At 36.4% G+C, this 19,003-nt stretch overlaps 2 protein-coding genes and 1 pseudogene across 3 annotated transcripts in view; 2 read left to right on the top strand and 1 right to left on the bottom strand.

The window, feature by feature from the left end:
• The first annotated feature begins 6,463 nt into the window (after positions 1 to 6,463).
• LOC131796150 (uncharacterized) lies at positions 6,464 to 10,523 on the top strand. 2 transcript variants are annotated; one of them, XM_059113784.2, is made up of 3 exons: positions 6,464 to 7,008; positions 7,343 to 7,694; positions 7,900 to 10,523. In XM_059113784.2, exons 2-3 carry the CDS (start codon positions 7,350 to 7,352, stop codon positions 8,716 to 8,718), a joined length of 1,164 nt encoding a protein of 387 aa, XP_058969767.2. In that variant the 5' UTR covers positions 6,464 to 7,008; positions 7,343 to 7,349; the 3' UTR covers positions 8,719 to 10,523. The 2 variants fall into 2 exon arrangements, with proteins under 2 accessions (XP_058969767.2, XP_066025842.1); XM_066169745.1 differs by having other exon boundaries at positions 7,343 to 7,700.
• The window catches only part of LOC131796152 (uncharacterized), a 47,550-nt gene continuing 35,029 nt past the window's right edge, over positions 6,483 to 19,003 (top strand). Inside the window, exon 1 of the mRNA XM_059113786.2 lies at positions 6,483 to 6,493. The gene's annotated coding sequence lies outside the window, so the exon portion shown is untranslated. The remainder of the gene's footprint in view (positions 6,494 to 19,003) is intronic.
• On the bottom strand, positions 14,226 to 18,609 carry LOC136282453 (uncharacterized; annotated as a pseudogene).

Raw genomic sequence — 19,003 nt, 5'->3', positions numbered from 1 at the left:
GTTTATTTATTGTTCCGAATTCACTCCAATGATCACAAAAAGATTCTAAAGATCACGCGTTTCTTACCGGAAACGAGATATCACATGATTGAAACTCGATATGAAATCAACAATAGCTAAAACGAAACAATAATCACAAGTTTATTAGCGTGACGACTTGTCACGCTACAGTCACAAAAGTTCTCCACACCTAGGATAGCTAATCTAGGAGAAAAATAACGTTTCTGAAAGCAGATTTATTCCGGTTATTAAGAGCTACGCGGCTACGCGCGAACAAAAAAAATTGGAGGGAAATAGATGGCGGAAAGTGAGAGTTTATAAGGAAGTGTAAGCCAAACGAAAGACTGAAAAAGAAAGCAGAATTTTCGCATGCAGCAAAAAATATTTTGTATTCTTAAACTGTGTGATACATAAGGTGTATAAAATGCATTTCAATTTTGATATTCGTTTATTCAGAGGCTCGTCATAGTTTATTTAAAAATACTCGTTGGACAGCTTTCTGAAATTGGTCAAAAATACTCTTTCTTTCTTGGTTGATTTGCTCAAGTCCAGACCAGACCATTAAAAACTCCGCTTGATTTCTGCTAATAAGATGTTTGGCAGCAGAAAATTATAAGAAATCTTGCACTTGTTGATTTTCTTCAAACTGTTAGCGGTATTGCTAGCGTGACAGCCGGTTATGCAAATTAGTTCATTAAGCAAACTCCGACCGTTTTATATTAGTAGCTCACTAAATCTTAGATTTTAACCATTTTAAGTAGAAAATGTAGCAGGACAGAGCTTTAAGACCACACCGATTAACACTTTAAACATTTTAAAACGCCAAAATTTGACAAATTTTATTATCTCGTGACGAAAGACGTCAACAACAACCTATCGAATATCATAATTTGATTAGCGCTCGCAAACTCTTTTTTAAAAATTTGGCTTCTGTTATTTCATATTTGAGTTCTGACAGCTTACGCTATTCAAACCTGTATTAACATTTCAAAACCAAACCACAGTATTCTATTTGGTGTAACCGGCGATAACAGCACTCACTGAAATACACCGTGACCTCTGTCACGTAATTCAATTGTGTAATTATCCTGAATTGCTTCTCTCTTCGTAATAAAGCAGCGATTACATCGCCTTTTGGATCAGAATTCTGGTGATATGATGTCGCAGGGGTCAAAAAAGGGCCTTTTTTGCAGCTTTCACTTTTGAGAGCTCTAAAAATTTTATTTTAACGTATTTCCAGAAACTAATGTGGTTTTATTTACTTGTTACCAAAGATATTGGGCAAAGTTTGAGGGAAAACTTTTTTCCGATGCGAAATGCCCTGGACCGCTCTTACAGAGATCGCCACTTAATTCATAGATTGCATAGAGCTGTTACCTTGGAAAGCGATCTGTATTCAGGAGTGAGACAAAAACCTTTGATTTCGAAGAATGTCTTGGATAAAGTTTACAATTTGGAGAAAATTAGTTTTGCCAAATAGAAAGTGCTCTTACTTTTTCTTTATTTATCTTGTCCTAAGGAGTGTTTTTCAAATATTTGCGAACGGCTATTTATAAATAACTCATTTTGATTATTTCGTTTTGACCCAACTTTGTTCATGTTTGTGATTAACGAAATAATTTGTTGTTACAAGTTTTTTGGTCTCTAAACTGTGGTACGGTTCTCATTGGCAATTCACTCTGATTTCCTTTATCTGTCTGAAATAAGCTTAACGTTTGGTTCATGATTTTCAGATTTTGTAAGCATTTTCGTAAATTATCTCATTAAGTTTAATTCTACCAGTACACAAAGTTCCTGTATGAAATTGAAGAATTTATTTTGTATATGTTTAAGCGAAAGATTCCTTTTGGGAGAATTGCTCCTTCGTTTGTTTCATTCATGTGATGCATAAAACTAAATTCACATTTTTGAGCCTGAGTAAAACCTTAATTTTGCGTGAAATACTTTACAGGAGAAGATGTTCGTTTACCAGCAGAGTCTGTGATTGAAGAAGACTGTTTGAACATCGATGAAGACGTGCATTCTTCACCAGCCGAGGCTGATGAACGGAAGTAACCTGTAAAAAGAGTGAGTCATAATGATGTTCTGAAAATGCACTATGAATGATTCTAAAAAAAAACAGAAATTGAAATTGCAAATCCATCTTTTGGAGCAACAGGTTAATGCCAGCAAAACCTTTGCAACTGCATTAAATGCAAATTTTGTAGTTTTGTTATTTTTTGTCCGTTTCTGACACTGATACATTTGAAATGGTGAGTAGTGTAAGAAGTCCTCCTAAAGAAATATTCTGGGAAAATGTTGCTTTTGTACAATTTATTATAGAACATATTCTGTTCTCAAATGTAATTTGATGTAATAAAACAGACTCTTAAGTCAAAATTATTTTAATGTGTTTTATTTAATCAGAAACCCCCTGAATTGATCTATGAATTTCTATATTTTATAGGGAGTTAAATTAAAAGCGAACCTGATTTCATAAGGCAGAAATACCAAAATTGTCAGAAAAAGGTGTTGCAGATATGGTCTCGGATGACCTTGCCATTCTCTGGACCGTGGAAGCAAACAAGATTTGGCTGATCATGAGCCTTAGCATGGCCACTCTTGTTCTTTTGTGGGCACTGTTGAACTCTTGCTGCTTGTCAGTGACTGGATTCGGGTAAGGGGTCATCAATTACGGCTTGCAAGGGTAACCACTGTCACCTAACAGTAAACCATCTTCCAAGGACTGGTGTTGGTCATTTAGTCGTTGGCCAATTTTTGAATCCCTAAATATAAAGCTATTATGGGTGCTGCGTGGCCATCGTGCTACTATGTTAGTAAACGTGCCTAACATGAAACCGAAAATCGGTGATGTGACCATTTCTTACCTATGATATAGAAAAATCATCTCAGTTTATAACAACGATGTACTGCAAAGAGAAACAACAATAATTGCGTCTATGATGAACTGGAGTAACTGATAAAAACATTTAATTTACTTGGATAACCTTTTCATTATTTATTTAATTTGTGTTTTAAATGTTTTGAAATTGGGAGACTGTATCATTTTGAAATCCTTGGTGATTGTTGCACTCTGTTGGCCATTAGCTATGCAATATATTCACAAATATCCCACTTTTTTTGTTGTTGTTTTTTCCTTGCTTTTTTCTTTTCTTACAATGTGTCGCTAAAATATTCGTGTAATAACTTTGGTTAATTTTTCTAGTGTGTTTGCAAACCAAACTCTACTCATACTATTTGAACCCAATAATTGTCATTTATTTTGTTTTCAAAAAAGTTGTCAATTGGGAACAGAATGTATGTGAACCGAAATGTTTAACAATATACAAACAAACAATTTATACCCTAAATTCCTACTTAAAAAATATTTTTATCACTTCTCCCATATCCTGAATATGTGAAACTGTAATCTATTAACTCCCAACAATGCAACCCCATAGCAGCTGTTTTGCCAGAAAACTCAACCTAAAACCCTCTATTAGGGGAGTACCCCTCCCTGTAAAAGTTTATTAGACAAATTTTATGCAACACTAACTATGTATTTTAAGTATTTTACCTAGCTTTGTGATTGCAAATTGCTTGCACATTCATGGAATGGAACCCTTTACGATTGAAAAAACCGTTTTCGTTTTCATGTGGTGCCTGAATCTTGATGTGAGTGCTGTCAACACAGCCAATCACCCCAGGAAGGAAACCCCCAAACCCCCCCCCCCCCCTTTCATGTTTGATCGGTAAAAAATAATAATCATGGTCGCACTTCCCCCCAACCCATTCATGTTCACCACAAACGTGATGCAGTTGTCCAATCCCGGTGCTCAGTGCAATACAAAAGTATCTTTTGTAACCAACTGTTGATTAAGTAAGTTTTGACAGAGGCAACTAATCAATTCACGTATACCGAAATACACAACCATCTTCAATTTAACGAGGGCTTCATCAGCCCTTGTTGATCTATTAGCCTTACAAATGCTGGAACTGTCCCAAAAGTGCAAAATGATCTTATTACACCAGGGTGGGTTGTTCAAAGCTGGTTCAAGATAACCCAGGGTCAGTGTGAAATTTGAATTCAGATCTCAAAGCTTTAAAAAAAATTTGTGCTTATCGGCCTTTGAACAAACGAACCTAGGCTTGAATCTTGTCCATGTTATTCATTTGACCAACCTAGATGGAGAAAATAATGATCATCAAGACAGTGCTACATTGCTCATCTATAATTTAACCAGTAGGTTATTTTGCAAAAAGGAAACTGTTCTTTGCGTTTACTTTTTTTGATCGGAAAACAAGTAGATATTGACCAAAATCTGCTCGATTTATGATATCCTAAAAAGCATTTATTTGGAACGGAGATAAATATCGTGATGTTAACCAATGTGCTCGTTGTAAACTCTAGTGACTTGCACGCGCTGTGCGATGGTTTGACGGGAGTTTTAGTAACGTTGAGGGAGAACTGCTGCATTGTGGATAACAACATACATGTTTCTGTTTTATGAAATGAGTTCTTATGTCTTGTGGATAGGCCATCTCAGTTATACGAAAAAAAATTTACAGCTTGCATGCTCAAGTTTACATCTTACTTACATTTTGAACCACGGGACATTGTTGTCTCTAATGATACGTGAAGTTCTTGTTTCTCAAAGTTATAAAATCATCAAATTATGAACCCTGTTAAATATTATTGACAATTTACTTGAGGAGCAAAGCTGTATGACACTTTGCAAAAGTTTTTTCAATCACTTAGAGGTTATACTCACATTGTTTAAAGGATGTATTGCTCTCAACATGAATCTTATTTTTTCTTCAGTGAAATTTCTCTTACATAATTTATATTGGTGGCTTTTCGGTAAACTGAGAACTTTCCCCTTCATCCATAAAGACGATGTTTTAACTTCAGTGTGGTAAGAACTAAGGAGTACTTCACACTGGACAACTGGCCATTCGCACCAAGTTTCAACTGACTGAATATTGTTTCAAGTGCACCTCCATTTATGCGCAGAGGCCACATGTAGTACGCAAGGAAGATTGTAGTAAAGTACTTGCAGAACTCAGTGAAGCCATAACATATGAGTCGTGTTAAATCCCATGTCTACAGGAAGTATCAAAGATACTTTTTATTAGCTTGTAATTGAAGAAGAAATCTTAAAATGACAGGTAGAAATTCAGAAAGGAAATTATTTGCAGTTTGCCTTCAAATCTTCCTAATTTCAAGCTGGTGGAATAGCATTGATCAGAAAGCGGAAAGTAGCCGGTAAATGCGAGAGAAGAATAATCAGACTGTCCAACAATAAACTTGGGAACAATTATCTCCGATAATTTATTCGAAAAGGTTTCAGTCCTCTTTGCTTGTGGTGATCTTTTAAGGACTCATGTTTACCTGTGTGTCTTAGGCAATTTGTGCGCGAATCTTGCTAAAGTTTACTCTTATTCTGATGAGTATTGTGGCGCAATTTGCTTTGATGTCTGTGGTAACACGACAGCTGTTAATTCAGTAATATAAGCAGGAGCAGCTCAGTTTGCATGTGAAGAGTTACCCGTACCCTTAAAAGCAAAACAAGTAAAATATTAATTTCTTTTCCTTGTGTTTATGTAAACTTTGGCTTTGTCTTTGTGAAGGTTGCATGGAGAGATCCCAAAAAACATCATGTTTTGTGATGGTAACCTTAAGTTTATTCAATTTGCTAAGCAGGCGAAAGTCTCTCAATACCACATTTAGATAAATGCGTCGTAGACCAAGCTCGAGGTCAAGATATCTGGATAGTAGCCGATTTATTTTTTTGCGTTTTTATGGATCTAGACGACGCGAGATCCATTAAAAAACGAAAAGAAAAAGAGCGAGGCTAATATCCAACCATCTTTACCGAAAACAAGCTTGGTCAATAAAGAATTTATTATATGGAAAAAAGATTTCGCTTTATTAAGAATCAAAATTGACTTGTTTGTTTCGAGAAGCGGTAGAGAAAGCCAACTGTGTTTGTAGCACAATAAACTCACTAGAGTGGTTTATGATTTCTTTGTTTTGACTGTCTCTTGTCACTTTTTGTGACTCCATCGCCGACGATGGTATTGTTCACTGGTTACTATAAACCACTCTTACGGACAGAACTTTCCATTTAATAACAAAAGGATATAACAGGTTTATGTTTTTTTAATCAGTTCACGGATACTATGGGAGTTTAGTAAATTTGTCTGATTCGCAGCTGATTGATAACGTTTCTTTACTTTTAATAAAGCGGCAAAAGAAACGCCATAAGTTTAAAAAGTTAACGTAGGTTTTGCATTAGGTTTTTCATTCATCGATGGACAGAAACTTTAAAAGCTTAGTGTAATTGCTTTCATCGATATTATATGTCGTATAATCCTAGGTTAAACAATGGATTGCGACCCCCTCAGATGAAGATTAAATTTTAAAGCGTGAAAACTCACCACAAATCATTCCTAGAGTTGATTTAGTCGAGGATAAGTGCAATACTGAACGGGAATCTTTTAACAATTGATGGTGGGTAGAGTTTCTCTTTTTGGGGCTTTGTGACACAAAAGGGTCTGAGATCTCTCTTTATTTTCAATACGTGTTTTTACGGCACACCGTTTGACCGGGTGAGAATATCAGTGATAAACACATAAGTCTTGAAAGATTTACGTTTCAAGAAACATTCCTCATGCTAGGGCGATTTGATTTGATACATGAACGTCAGACAGAAAGATGCCTCGAAGAAACAATTTTTGATTAAGTCAATTGCTGTTTCACTGAGAATTGATAACTTTGACATTTACTTTTTTTATAACTTTCCTGTATTAATCTTACTGTAGTCGATTTACTTTTAATTAGAAATTACTGCCATAAATGAATTGAAACTGATTCATTGATTTTTTTTTCCATTTTTCTATTTATATCAATTTTAAAACGAAATGAGGAGCTAGTCCACAGTATGTCGCTCGCAGTGCATCTTGGGCAATGAAGAGAACTCAGTTTAGTGTTCTGGTAAACTGACTTTGTTTGCACTAAACTGCTAGGTATGTTAATGATTATTTTGTAAAGCATTCCTCACTAAAACCATCAATATTATCCTTTCGGAAATTCTGCAAATCATTGTATTTTGTGGTGAAGAACGAGTTCGCAGAGGTCCATATATCTATTAATTTCGCTCCAGATTACGCCGTTAACTTTGAGAGTAACAATTTCCTAGTTAAGCAAAACAATAAATTCTACACTAATCCACAATTGTTCGATCTTATGAAAAAATATTAGTGGAGGCTGCCTTTCGGCAGGAAGTCCAAGTATCTATTCATTCCGTTCCGGATTACGCCATGAAAAATTAATGTATCTCTTTTATTCGCATATTTTTAGTATTGCCATGGGCATCGTACAATATCTTCATGTGGTGCTGTTTATATTGAACTTCACTCTCCACACTGTGGCACAGACAGCAGTAAATTGTCAAAACTTCAAGTTTGTTATCGATGAAAATGTCTCCTACAACCACATTTTTGAGGGTCACGTATTTCGAAGATTGACAGTCTGTGGCGCCGCTCAGTGTCACATGAAGTGTAAAGATGACTGCTTGTGTGTCTCCATGAATTATTTTCCACAGTCTCGTGAAAATAACTGTGAACTTAATGATGCTAACAAAGACATGGAGCCAGCGGCAATGAAATGGAGGAAAGGAGGGAATTATTATGATTTAGTGAGAAATTTCACGGTAAAGGTTAGATAAAATTGTTTATATATAACTTTCTTCCCCGGCACATGAATTGGTTAAGTAACAGCTCAGACGTTTATCCTTTCACTCATCCTTTATTCATGCAGGTTGCTCAGGTGCGTGCATTAACTAAATTCAATGGGCTTCCATAGTAAAAGGCATCAAAAGAAATCGTAAGCTAATGAAATGCTAAATTTTGCTGTAGGGTGGAGACAAAGACATCTCGGGGAAGCATCGCTGCATCAACAGATGCTGCAGACCCAATCCTTGTCTCAACGGAGGGGTATGTCAGGAGATCTGTGACACCCACGGCATCCGCTTTTCTTGTGGCTGTCCCAACAAATATACTGGTCAGCGGTGTGAGAGGACAAAGCTGAAGAGTTGTGAGGACACCGTCAAGTACGGTGCCTCGACATCAGGAGAATACGAGATCTTTAATTCAAACAATGACCCGTTTTCTGTTTACTGTGACTTGCAGTCTGAACCAAGTTTTGTATGGACACTGATACAATCGTTTTCCTTGGCTAAAAAAGATACCTTTGAGAATAAACCTTTTGGCGTAAATTTTGAGATTAATAATGACAAAAAAAAAGTGGATTGGAACGGGTACCGACTATCCTTATCACAGATGAAGTCTCTTGCTGATCACTCCACACATCTGAGAGCAACTTGTAACTTTTCTACAGATGGTCTGCAGTATACGGACTACGCACGCGCAAAACTGGCAGGTCATGACATCTTTGGTAACTGGACCATCTGTCAGATGTATGAATATGTTAACATCCGAGGAATCAATTGTTCTAATTGCACCGCCCTGACAAGACAGAAATCAAATACGTCTTGGACCATAAGGAGTTACAAAAGCAAAGAAAAAGGATGTGATTTTGATGGAACGCCAGGTGGAATCAACGCGGAATACAATTTCGGAGAGTATGGGGACGGAAAAATGAATCCCACTCACCGCTGCACTTCATCAAATGCTTCTACAACCCAACACTGGTTCGGAGCTAAATATGACGTGTAACTTTCTGTGGATTCATTTTTTTTTTTTTTCAGAAAAGGCAAACTGGCCCACGACGTACAAGGACCCATTGAAACAACGCTAAGAACAAACAATGACATCTTGCAACCGGCTACAAGTGGAGTCCACTTAGAGTTGAGCTTGAACTAAAAGTCTCTAATAATAATTCAGATATTTACACTGGCTCTTTATCACTGAGGAATGAAGATACACGAGAGCAATGTTATCTGCAACCTTAGACATGTTGTGTCCATGTTAAAAACTATGGAGTTTTCGTTTTTTAAGGCAGTCTTTTAGAACGTACTTTAATTTCTACTAAACTTTCATTTTTTCATCTGATATTTCTTTGATAATACATACAAATTCGAAAAGTCAAAAGCTCGATGAAATTTTCCTTTCTCGTATCCATCTTTGAAAACCTTCTTTAAACGCGCCATTAGTTTATTTATCCAAATTATTTTCGGGCAACCGACTAATGCTAAGTTTAAATAATCGTGTTAGGATCCAGAGATATTTTAAAATAGTGTACAGGGAAACCAAAGCGATGTGCCATGAATTTTGAAAGTCTTTTAACGTGATCACGAGTATATAAGTGGTAACTATGAATATAAAGCTTTGTTTATTTTAAAATTTTAGGGACTCGGTTAAAACTGCGATGCGACGTCAACAAAGTAGATATAACAGTTCTATTTCATTCTTTGAGAAAACTGTTACAACTCGTTGGTTACCTGTGTATCCAAAACGGCTTCAAAAGTGATGAAAATCTGGATGGGCTGGCGCTGAAGGGATTATTATTATTATTGTATTCAATTTTACAGTCATCGCGGAGTTTCTTGGTATAGGTAACACAACATGATTTTGAGTGCAACGTGGTGTTAATAAACGCGAGTAAATTTTAAAAGGTAACAAAAGCTGAAGCGATGAAAGGAATTTTGAAAGTTTTTCAACTTAATCATGAAAGATGTTCTCGTCGCAAGTATGCCTGGGATTATTGGTACGAGTAAATTTTAAAAGGTAACAAAAGCTGAAGCGATGAAAGGAATTTTGAAAGTTTTTCAACTTAATCATGAAAGATGTTCTCGTCGCAAGTATGCCTGGGATTATTGGTACCCTCTCAATGAATTTTATGCTGCACGACCCTTTTTTCAACAGATGGGTGTGTCAGGAGATTTGCGATACGCTCAGGATAAAGTGAACCTTTTCCGAAAAGTGCATAATTCAGCGGTGTGTGACATCTGTAAAACGGCATCCGTACCTCGGCAAGGCTATATTATTTTTTAATTCGTCCTATCAAACGAATTTTCTTTACTTATTATTGAAAATAAGTGTCAGCTTCGTTATTTTAATTTGAGTTTAGGTTTACGGAGAACTCTTCATCAAAATCGAATTTGCTAAGTGCAGCAAGAAAGTTAGTATCTTTCTTAAGTGGGTAATATGTAAATAAAGCTTTGCTTGTTCTTGTTCGATATAAAACCGTAAGGAGACCTAGTGCAGTATAGACCATAGTCAAGTTTATTGTACCTATTGTATAAAGTCAGAAGGTTTTAACGTCTCTCAAAGGGCGTATTTCAAATTTAGTCCATGTTTACGAGACAACCATCAAGATAGTGTTTTTTGAAAGCTCTGATCGGCAATTGAAATCAAAATCTGTTTCAGGAGAAAATTTTAATGGACAATGCTACAACAAAAACTTGGTTCATAAACAACTATTTGACGAGACTGAAAAGTGTATCAGGATCAGCCAGACACGGCAAAGTGCGAAAAGTTAAGTCATATTTGATATTCAAACTTTATCATAGCATTTCCGCTCTATCACCGATATTTGATATTCTAAGTAGAAATAAAATTGCATTGTCATCGCTGAGCTGGTTTGAACTTTTCCTGGACCCAAAGTATTGTTTTTAGGGGGTTTTATTCGGTAGCCCATATCTGCAAAAACAACAAACACTTTTCCAAATACAATACAGTATTATCGAAACATACAGTAGCCCACTAGTGCTACTGCTGCACACTGGAAAACAAACACCTTCCTGAATAAAAACTTGCTTCCTCTGTGAAATTGTTTCTATTTTCCATGCAAGTGTAAGCCTGTTGCATCGAAATGCCCTCCTCCGTAGAAATGAGCCTTCTCCTTAGAAATGGGCCTTCTCCGTAGAAATCAGCCTCCTCCGTAGAAATCAGCTTTTTTCGTAGAAATCAGCTTCCTCCGTACAAATCAGCCTTATCCATACAAATCAGCCTCCTTCGTAGAAATCAGCCTCCTCTGCACAAATCAGCCTTCTTCATAGAAATGAGTAGATATCAAGGAACTGGTAACAGATAAAAGCCTGGGTCCTAGGTTACCTTTTCCGCCATATTTGATAACGGCGAACTTTTGCAGCTCCTATGGCGAAAATCTGGGCCAGTATTCCACGCCGAATTATTGCCCCAAATGTGGCACGAAATAGCAAGAGGGTTAGTGATCGTTTCTTTTTTTTGGCTTTGTTTGAAATGTTCCTGCATATTTTATGTAAAGCCTGATAAACGATGACCGAGTAGGCCACTAGCCTGCTCCAAACAAGAGGCATTAAAACTACATATTTCAGGTATTACATTTCAGTGTAGCTTGGTTTGAGTGTTGTCCCAGAAAAGCCCTTATGGGAAGTACAGGGGTCAATAAATATTGTTTTGTCAGTAGTGTGTTGTTGAGGCCTTGAATCGTTGCTTTATTGTTACAGTATTTATCAATAAAGGGCAAAATTACTGAGCGCTGATTGGTTGAGAGAGAGGGCATTTTTTCTTAATCGAGGGCATTTTTAGTAATCAAGAGAGGGCATGATTACCTTGTTCAGTTAAAAGCACCTTGTTGTTTTTCTGTTGGCAGAAACGCTCTGTTGAAATGAGCTTTGTTTTCTAGACTTTTGGCAGTGTATCACGACACAGTTTTGGAGAATAAAATTTCATTGAATCGATTGGTCAGTTCAATTTGATTGATGATTTGCCGTAGCGCTAAACAGGCTTCCCAGATAAAAATAGACTGCGCGCGTGATTTTCCTTCGTATAAATTTTGCCCTTTATTGATAAACAAGTAATCCCATGAGACCTCGTACTATTAAGGATTAATTGCACTTGAGTTTTCAAAATTTTCCAAATTTTGGAAACTTTTGAAAACTCTCGTGCAATTAATCCTTAATAGTACTTGGCCTCATGTGATTACATATACTAATATAATTAAAGGGAAACACCAATAAACATAATCCGGGCGCACAACACCTCAAAATGTTAGTTGTGATGTTTGAAAATTGGCAATACCAAGAAACCCTAGGGTACTTGTGTTACCAACAAGCTTGGAAGTTGCTATTGCCTCATTTTACAAAATAATTTTGAAATCCCTTAATTTTCTCTTTCACAATTCAATGTGTTAGAGAGTGTGGTAATAGAATAGTATTTCCATTTGGGTTATGATCACAAAACAATCACAGATCTGCTACAGGTCTACCATAGTATCACCATGAGTGTTTGCACCCTTAAAAGAAGACTTCGGAACTATAATCTTGTGAAAAGGAACATCAATGCTGATGAAGACTTAGTTTGGAACATCATTAGAAGTGAAATGCAAAGACCAGGGCAGCTTGCAGGTTACAGGTGGCATATACTTTGACTCAAACACCATGTACATGCTCCAAGGAGGCTTGTTGCTTAAGTTCTTCATGAACTAGATCCCAATGCCAGTAAAGCATGGATGAGAAACAACCCACACCATAGGATATATCACTCACATGGACCTAACCAGTATTGGCATACTGATGGTGAGATATTAGTTTTTTAAAAACAAGCTTATAATTTATTTCTATTTGATCCATTTTATAATGGCAAGCCCTGTTTATCTTGGCACTTTTATGTTTTAAGGCATTGTCATATGATTTATGCTCACCAGGCTGCTTTAAATTTCTGAAATTTTTATTCAAGAATTTATACATAAAAAGGCATTCACATCTGGACACTGTTTTACATTATTGCTGAAGGTTAGTTTTTAACCAAATGCCCCTCTGTGTGTATGTGTTTTATGTGCTGGGATAAAATGCAAGAAACAGATTTTATTCTAATACTTATTTCAAAATTTCAGGTTATGATAAATTGAAACGATTAATTTTTCCCATTCATGCAGCTGTAGATGGTTACAGCAGGAAAGTTACGTGGCTTAAAACTTGCCAATCTAATAACTTACCCTCTGTTCCAGCATGTATTTAAAATGTGTGCAAGAACACAAAGGATGTCTGTTGTTGGTTTGCTCATTATCGCTGGGATGCAGTGCTTCCTTTATTCTGACAATGCACCATTCTTTGGGGAGCTTGCTCACAGGTATGGAAGTCCCACTAGAAATCAGAGAGTGGAAAACTGGTGGTCTCATTTCAGGAAGCCAATGGCAAGTTGGTGGATCAACTTTTTTTAAAGATTTGGTTGACAGTGGAAAAGTGGATCTTGAAAAAGAAATACATAATAAATGTCTGTGGTTTTGTTTCAGTGGTGTCCTGGAAAGTGCTTAAAATGACATGAGGAAATACTGGAATACACACTATATAAGGCAGTCATGCCACAAAACAGTTGCAGGAGTTCCTGATACTTTGTACTTCTTGCCAGAAAACTCTGGTGGGACTGACTGTCTCATTCTTTTCCCACAAGAGGAAATTGATGATATGAAGTTGGAATGTCAGGATGCAGAGGATGAGAATGTACCTCAGGAGTATTTTGAATATTTAATGAAGGCTGAGGGTATCCAGTATCCTACTACATATGATGAGGCTCTCATTCTGTTTTCATATTTAACAAGAGTTGCAGATGTTTAACTTTCCATCTATTCAATTTTAATACTGCATTCAGCATTGCTTTCTCAAAACATTAACTGTACAAGAAATGTGTTTAATGGGAAAAGTTAGCATGATACTTTCTGAATTATAAAAACATCTACCATGCTATCTAATACATGTATGTTTGCTCATCAATAAGGCAAATCTCAGATAAACTGGTACAAAGTGTACAATCAATTTCAAGCCCCAAATAAGGTTCATAAATGCGAAAACATTTTGGTTGCAACTTTCAGTAAAGAAATTACATTATTGCTGATAACACTTCACATTGTTTTTGGTTTCTAGCTTAGAAATTGGAAAATTAAAAATTGTTTTAATTTTAGGTTTTTATGCACTACTCAACTAGCATGTAGTTTGTCTTATACTTAGTTATGGAAATGTTTAATTACATGGAAGGTCCAACTTGAGGGATGACCATTAATGACGAGTTAAACAACACTCAAAGATAAAAATCTTTTTACTCTTAACCCTTTAACTCCTAGAAGTGACTAACATGTAATTTCTCCATTTGATATCCCTACATTCTCTAACAAACAGTTAATGAGAAATTACTCAAAATTATCAGGAGGAAGTTTTAATCTTGATCTTACACCAAATTCTCAGGAATTGTTTGACAACAAGAGAAGAGAATTAACAATCAGATCTTGGGAGGTAAAGGGTTAATGTAATATACCATTACTGGTATGTTTTAACAGTCTTATAGGGTTAACAACTGGTCATTTGATACTAGAAAACAAACTCTAAACTTCAAGGACTGCATGACTTCATTTTGTTGTTACAATAAACCATGAATGTACATAAGTACATGTAGCTATGTATTGTAACTACACTGGAACTTAAATTTTAGAAAAAGCCAAACCCACAACTCTCAATGAGGGCAGATGACATAGATTCACAAAAGGCATCATATGTGTCATAATGAAGTGGAAAGGTTATACTGGGGCCACAAGTAGAAGCTGTTGGTCAGCATGGACAATTGGCACTACAGAAATACTTTAATTTTACAGTAATCTTATTTGGCAAACCCAAAGGTGGAACTTGTTCTAAGCCACTGATAAACTTCAGCATGTGACTTACAGTGGCAGAGTCATTTTCACCTGTAGAAATGAAAATTGCTACAAACATTTCAGAAGGGAACCTCAACGCTTGTACATGGTTTAGTAATTTGGAGATGCATCTATTTCTTAAGAGCCACTAAATTGCTTGAAGTTCAAGAAAATGGCAGGAAAATACTTCAAATCATCTGAGATTGAACATAAGAATTATTTAGCAAAGAGAGCATTTTACAAGTTTGTTGCAGGCAAATGATAGAGAGAACCATAAAACTAAAGTTTGCATCGGCAAATAAACAAAACCAGATTTTTCAAGCAATGTTTATATTCAGTAATTAATTGTATAATCCAATGGTAATATTTGGCACACAGGTCGTCAAAAAGTGTTTTGCCACCTTAAAAAATAAGTTTATTTCAAGAGCATTCACTCACTTCCTGTTTCACTGCAACCATTAAGAAGTCATGGAAGTATTTAAAGGTGTCGATTTCTTTTATTTCTGCACATTGGTACCATCCTCACTAAACTCAGCCACCACACTATCAAGGATGAGATCCCTTGTTGGCTCAAAGCTTATTGTGCCTTCCACAAAAAGAGGCTGTACAACATCCTTATTGCTTCGTACTTCCTCAAGGAGGCAAAATGACTCCAAGCTCATCCTTGGTTGATCTCACATTGGGATAATTGTCTGAAATTCTGTCATGGCATTGGGTCTAGAAAATGAAAAGTTTGCTTAAGTTATCAAAAAGACAAGCTCTTGCATTAAGTTATCTTTTATTAGCTATTTTGTACAAATTATGCTGTAATAAATTGAAGATCTCTGCTTCAATTAATAGACCTAAAATGAGATAAATTTTGCAACATAGAGATGTTGAAATCTGTATCTTAAGGCCTGGAAGGAAGGAAGACTTTGACTATACCAAATGACATAAACCATACAATTTGTTGCTGTTACAAAAACTATGATTTCAAAACAACCAGTTTTAAAAAAGAAATTATCACCTGATGTTATTACCTAATTTAGCTTTCTCTGTCAAATATATTGACGTTAACTAAAATCCTAGCCAAGATATAGTCAGAGTCACAATAACTACCTTGATATTGATTCCTTGGAACTCATTGTTTCCTTTGATGGCCCACCTCTGTAGCCTACAAATGATAGAATGTCCAGGATGTCATCTTTCATAAGAACTTGCCTCAGTTCTTCATCGGTGCTACAGCTCCTTACCTAAAATATAATTAATAAAGCAGAACACTAGAATATTTTAAATAAATTCTTATAGGACAGGCTGAGTGAAAAGGAGACTTTTTTATCCTCATAATTTACATAGTGACTGATTGTTCTTACCTCTTCAATAGCTCCTTTGTATTTCTCATTACGCACTTTTGGAATCCAGTCGTCAATAGATACACTATCAATGCCATCTACTACATAGCCAAAAGCCTCTTTTGACAGGAAGCATGGAGCAGGACCACCTTGGACAACAGAGGCTGCCATTAACTCTCCAGCTACTGTAAACTCATTATTAGCCAATGCTGCCATGCTGTTAACTGGCATTCCATCTGGAAATAGGTGCTGCTGGATGTGTTTGAGTACTTCTGTTCAATAGAAAAAAATTAAAGTTGTGAAAAGGACTCACTGTAATACTTCCTATACATTGTATGCATAACATGGAAACAAATAAGTGTGCTTCCCAAATTATCCCTTGCTTTAAAAAAGTACTATTAACATAATTCTTATTATCTAGAAGTTAAATCAATAAAGTTCATCTGTTAAGCAGACTGGATTGGCTATTAAGGGCATTATTGGCTATTAAGGGCAACCACAAATTCTATACTAGAGTTAGTTATGTGTACAAACTGTCTATCTAATAACAAACCTGTGAAAAATTCACGAAGTGGCCCTCCATCTTCAATAGCTGGTTCTCCACTAAAGGTCACCTTAAGTGGTTGTCTTGAATTGAACCATTTCTTTTTCCTTTCTTTGATGTAATCCTGAAACATGCATTTCCTCATTATAATTATCCTGGTCTTCTTACCAGAATCCAAATTTTGTGCGAGTGTTTTCACTACTTCTTTAAGCCACAACTTATTGCCTTCATGCTCACTACCTTCAGATGCAGGCTTATCTCAAGATGTTTCTTCTGACTCCAGGTATTCTTCTATTTGGCCATCCTTGTAAAGCTCTCCTACAGGGTCAGTCCAAGAGTCTGCACAGAGGTCAGCATGCATTTCAATTTCCTCCAGAGGAAATACCCTAGAGCAGGTTGGACAGGTACTGTTTCCTCTGGTAGGGTGGGAAGCCTTTGCATCAACATCATTACTGGTAGTGCCATAAGTGGGCTTTTGTGAGACACCTCTTTCCTGTGACTCTTCCACTGTAATGCCCGTATTAGTAAGAAATGATGGTCCTGGCTCACTGACTCTTGTACTACTCAATCAGAAGTACAACTTGGAAAAAGGTTTTCCAAGTTCTTCCTTGTACCAGTTAAGTATAAAAGGCTTTGCACTTCCAGGAAGGGTGTCTACAACAGTTTGGTCTAGATAGAGCAGGAAGTAATTTTCCAGTGAGTTAAACTGCTTGAAATATCTTCTGTGTTTTGCAGTTGCTGCTTTGAGAAGTTCTCCAGCAGTGACATTTGTGGGAACCATCAGCGGAAGAGTCCTGCTCTTTACCTTTTTCAAATGGCCATCTGCTTCCTCCATAACTCCTACTTGAATTTTTACCTCTTCAACTACTTTCAGTTTCTTAGCTTTTATCTTTTTGGCTCTCTCATCTTCATGAAATGACAACCTTGAATTTGAATTTGACTTCTGTGCACTTGTATCAGGAGGTGTTGTTACTGTTTCTCCTATAAAAATATGATACTAAAAGCTAATTAATTATTTAAAAAGCTGTCTCATCTACTAAGAAGTAATTCCACTGAAAAGAAAATTTTATATATACCTTGAAGCAATTTCAACAGGGCATGATGGACAATAAACAAGTTCAAAATAACAGGCAATAGTAAACATTTTCATTTTCTATCTCAGATCATGTCATGCTCCCTGGGAGAATTTTCCTTTCTCTTTCTGTGTTCAGTAGTGATCTGCATCACTACTGAAACTAAATATTTGTCATGGAAAACCTTGATTATAAGGCCTCAGATACACAATTTGGGGTTTTCCTTTTGTATTATTCAACTTCAGTACAAACTGTTAAGTTTTTCTAAATGAAAGTTAGGTCAAGTTTTGTCAATAAACACACATAATGGTAATGATCTAGTATAGGATCCCACTAAATATTCATAATGAAGATAAGAGTATGTTAAAATGGAATAATGTAAGCTTAGGTTTCTGGAAAAAATATTGAAAAAGGATATAGCTTTTGACATTCCACAATGAGTGTAGTGTCCAAATAAAAGCTAATTTAATTTCCCCTCTCGTATAATTTCCTCTTCCTCCTTTTCTTGTTCTTAAGGCCCAAAAAATCCAGGGGCATAAATAGCTTAGAGTGACTTAGTATCTTACCTAACACCCTAAGTGTCAGGCTCGGTCTCAGTTTCACTGTCCACTGAATATAAATTCGTCTTCCGATTCTTCTGGGCACAGGTACAAAGTAATTCTGTTGTAAGGTTTACCTAAATCTTTCTCTTAGTTTCGTAGAGTGAACTCTTTTTCTCGCTGACCTGGAAGATTCATGGCCAGCTGTCTATCTGGGTAAACCAGTTTCCGGCCCTTCTTCGAGTCAAATGCCTGGTCATGAGCCTGGCGTTTCACTAAGGCCTCTGCAAAGACTTCTGCATATCCAGAATCCTTTCTTACTTCCAAGGGCAATGTCTTGCCACGGTTCGGAGTTCTCACATCTGGGCCAATAAATCACATCAGGCCCATATTGATTAGCGCGAAGGGATCCTCTTCTTTCTTCTTCTGCCCTCTTCTCTTGGAGCCACTTGATCGAAAATGAGTCGACCTTTCTTCGCTTTTCTTTGCAGCATAGTTTTTGAAGCTCGCGCATTTTGTTGCACCTTCATCTGTTACATTTGCACTAGAGTCGTTTTCTACCTTTTGTCAACAAAAAGGGCAAAATTTTGAAAAAGATTTCAAACCAGCTCTACAGCTAGCTCAAAACATTTTTTCCAAGCAAAATGGCAAACAAAAATGGCGGGAAAGTGCAAAGCATGTCAGCGGTTGAGCAATGATGGGTTTATACTTTGTATAATATTGACATCCTGCAATACGTAATCGGGAAAATTTTGTGTTGTGTTTTGCAAATATTGTGTTGTGTTTTGTGAGATTTGCGTTGTGTTTTGCAAATACTGAGTTGTGTTTCGATGTATTGTGTTGTGTTTTGATAATACCGTGTCGTGTTCCGATGACGTTGTGTTGTGCTTCGATAATACCGTGTTGTG

Source organism: Pocillopora verrucosa, chromosome 7 (genome assembly GCF_036669915.1).
Source record: "Pocillopora verrucosa isolate sample1 chromosome 7, ASM3666991v2, whole genome shotgun sequence".
NCBI classification, from domain to species: Eukaryota; Metazoa; Cnidaria; class Anthozoa; order Scleractinia; family Pocilloporidae; genus Pocillopora; species Pocillopora verrucosa.
Note: the sequence above shows the minus strand (reverse complement) of the source record. Positions and strands in the feature narration are given on the sequence as shown.

Coding starts and splice junctions, on each gene's coding strand:
- LOC131796150 (XM_066169745.1), top strand. CDS start 7,350: ATGGGCATCGTACAATATCTTCATGTGGTGCTGTTTATATTGAACTTC. Junction 7,701..7,899: donor TGAGAAATTTCACGGTAAAG/GTTAGATAAAAT, acceptor ATTTTGCTGTAG/GGTGGAGACAAAGACATCTC.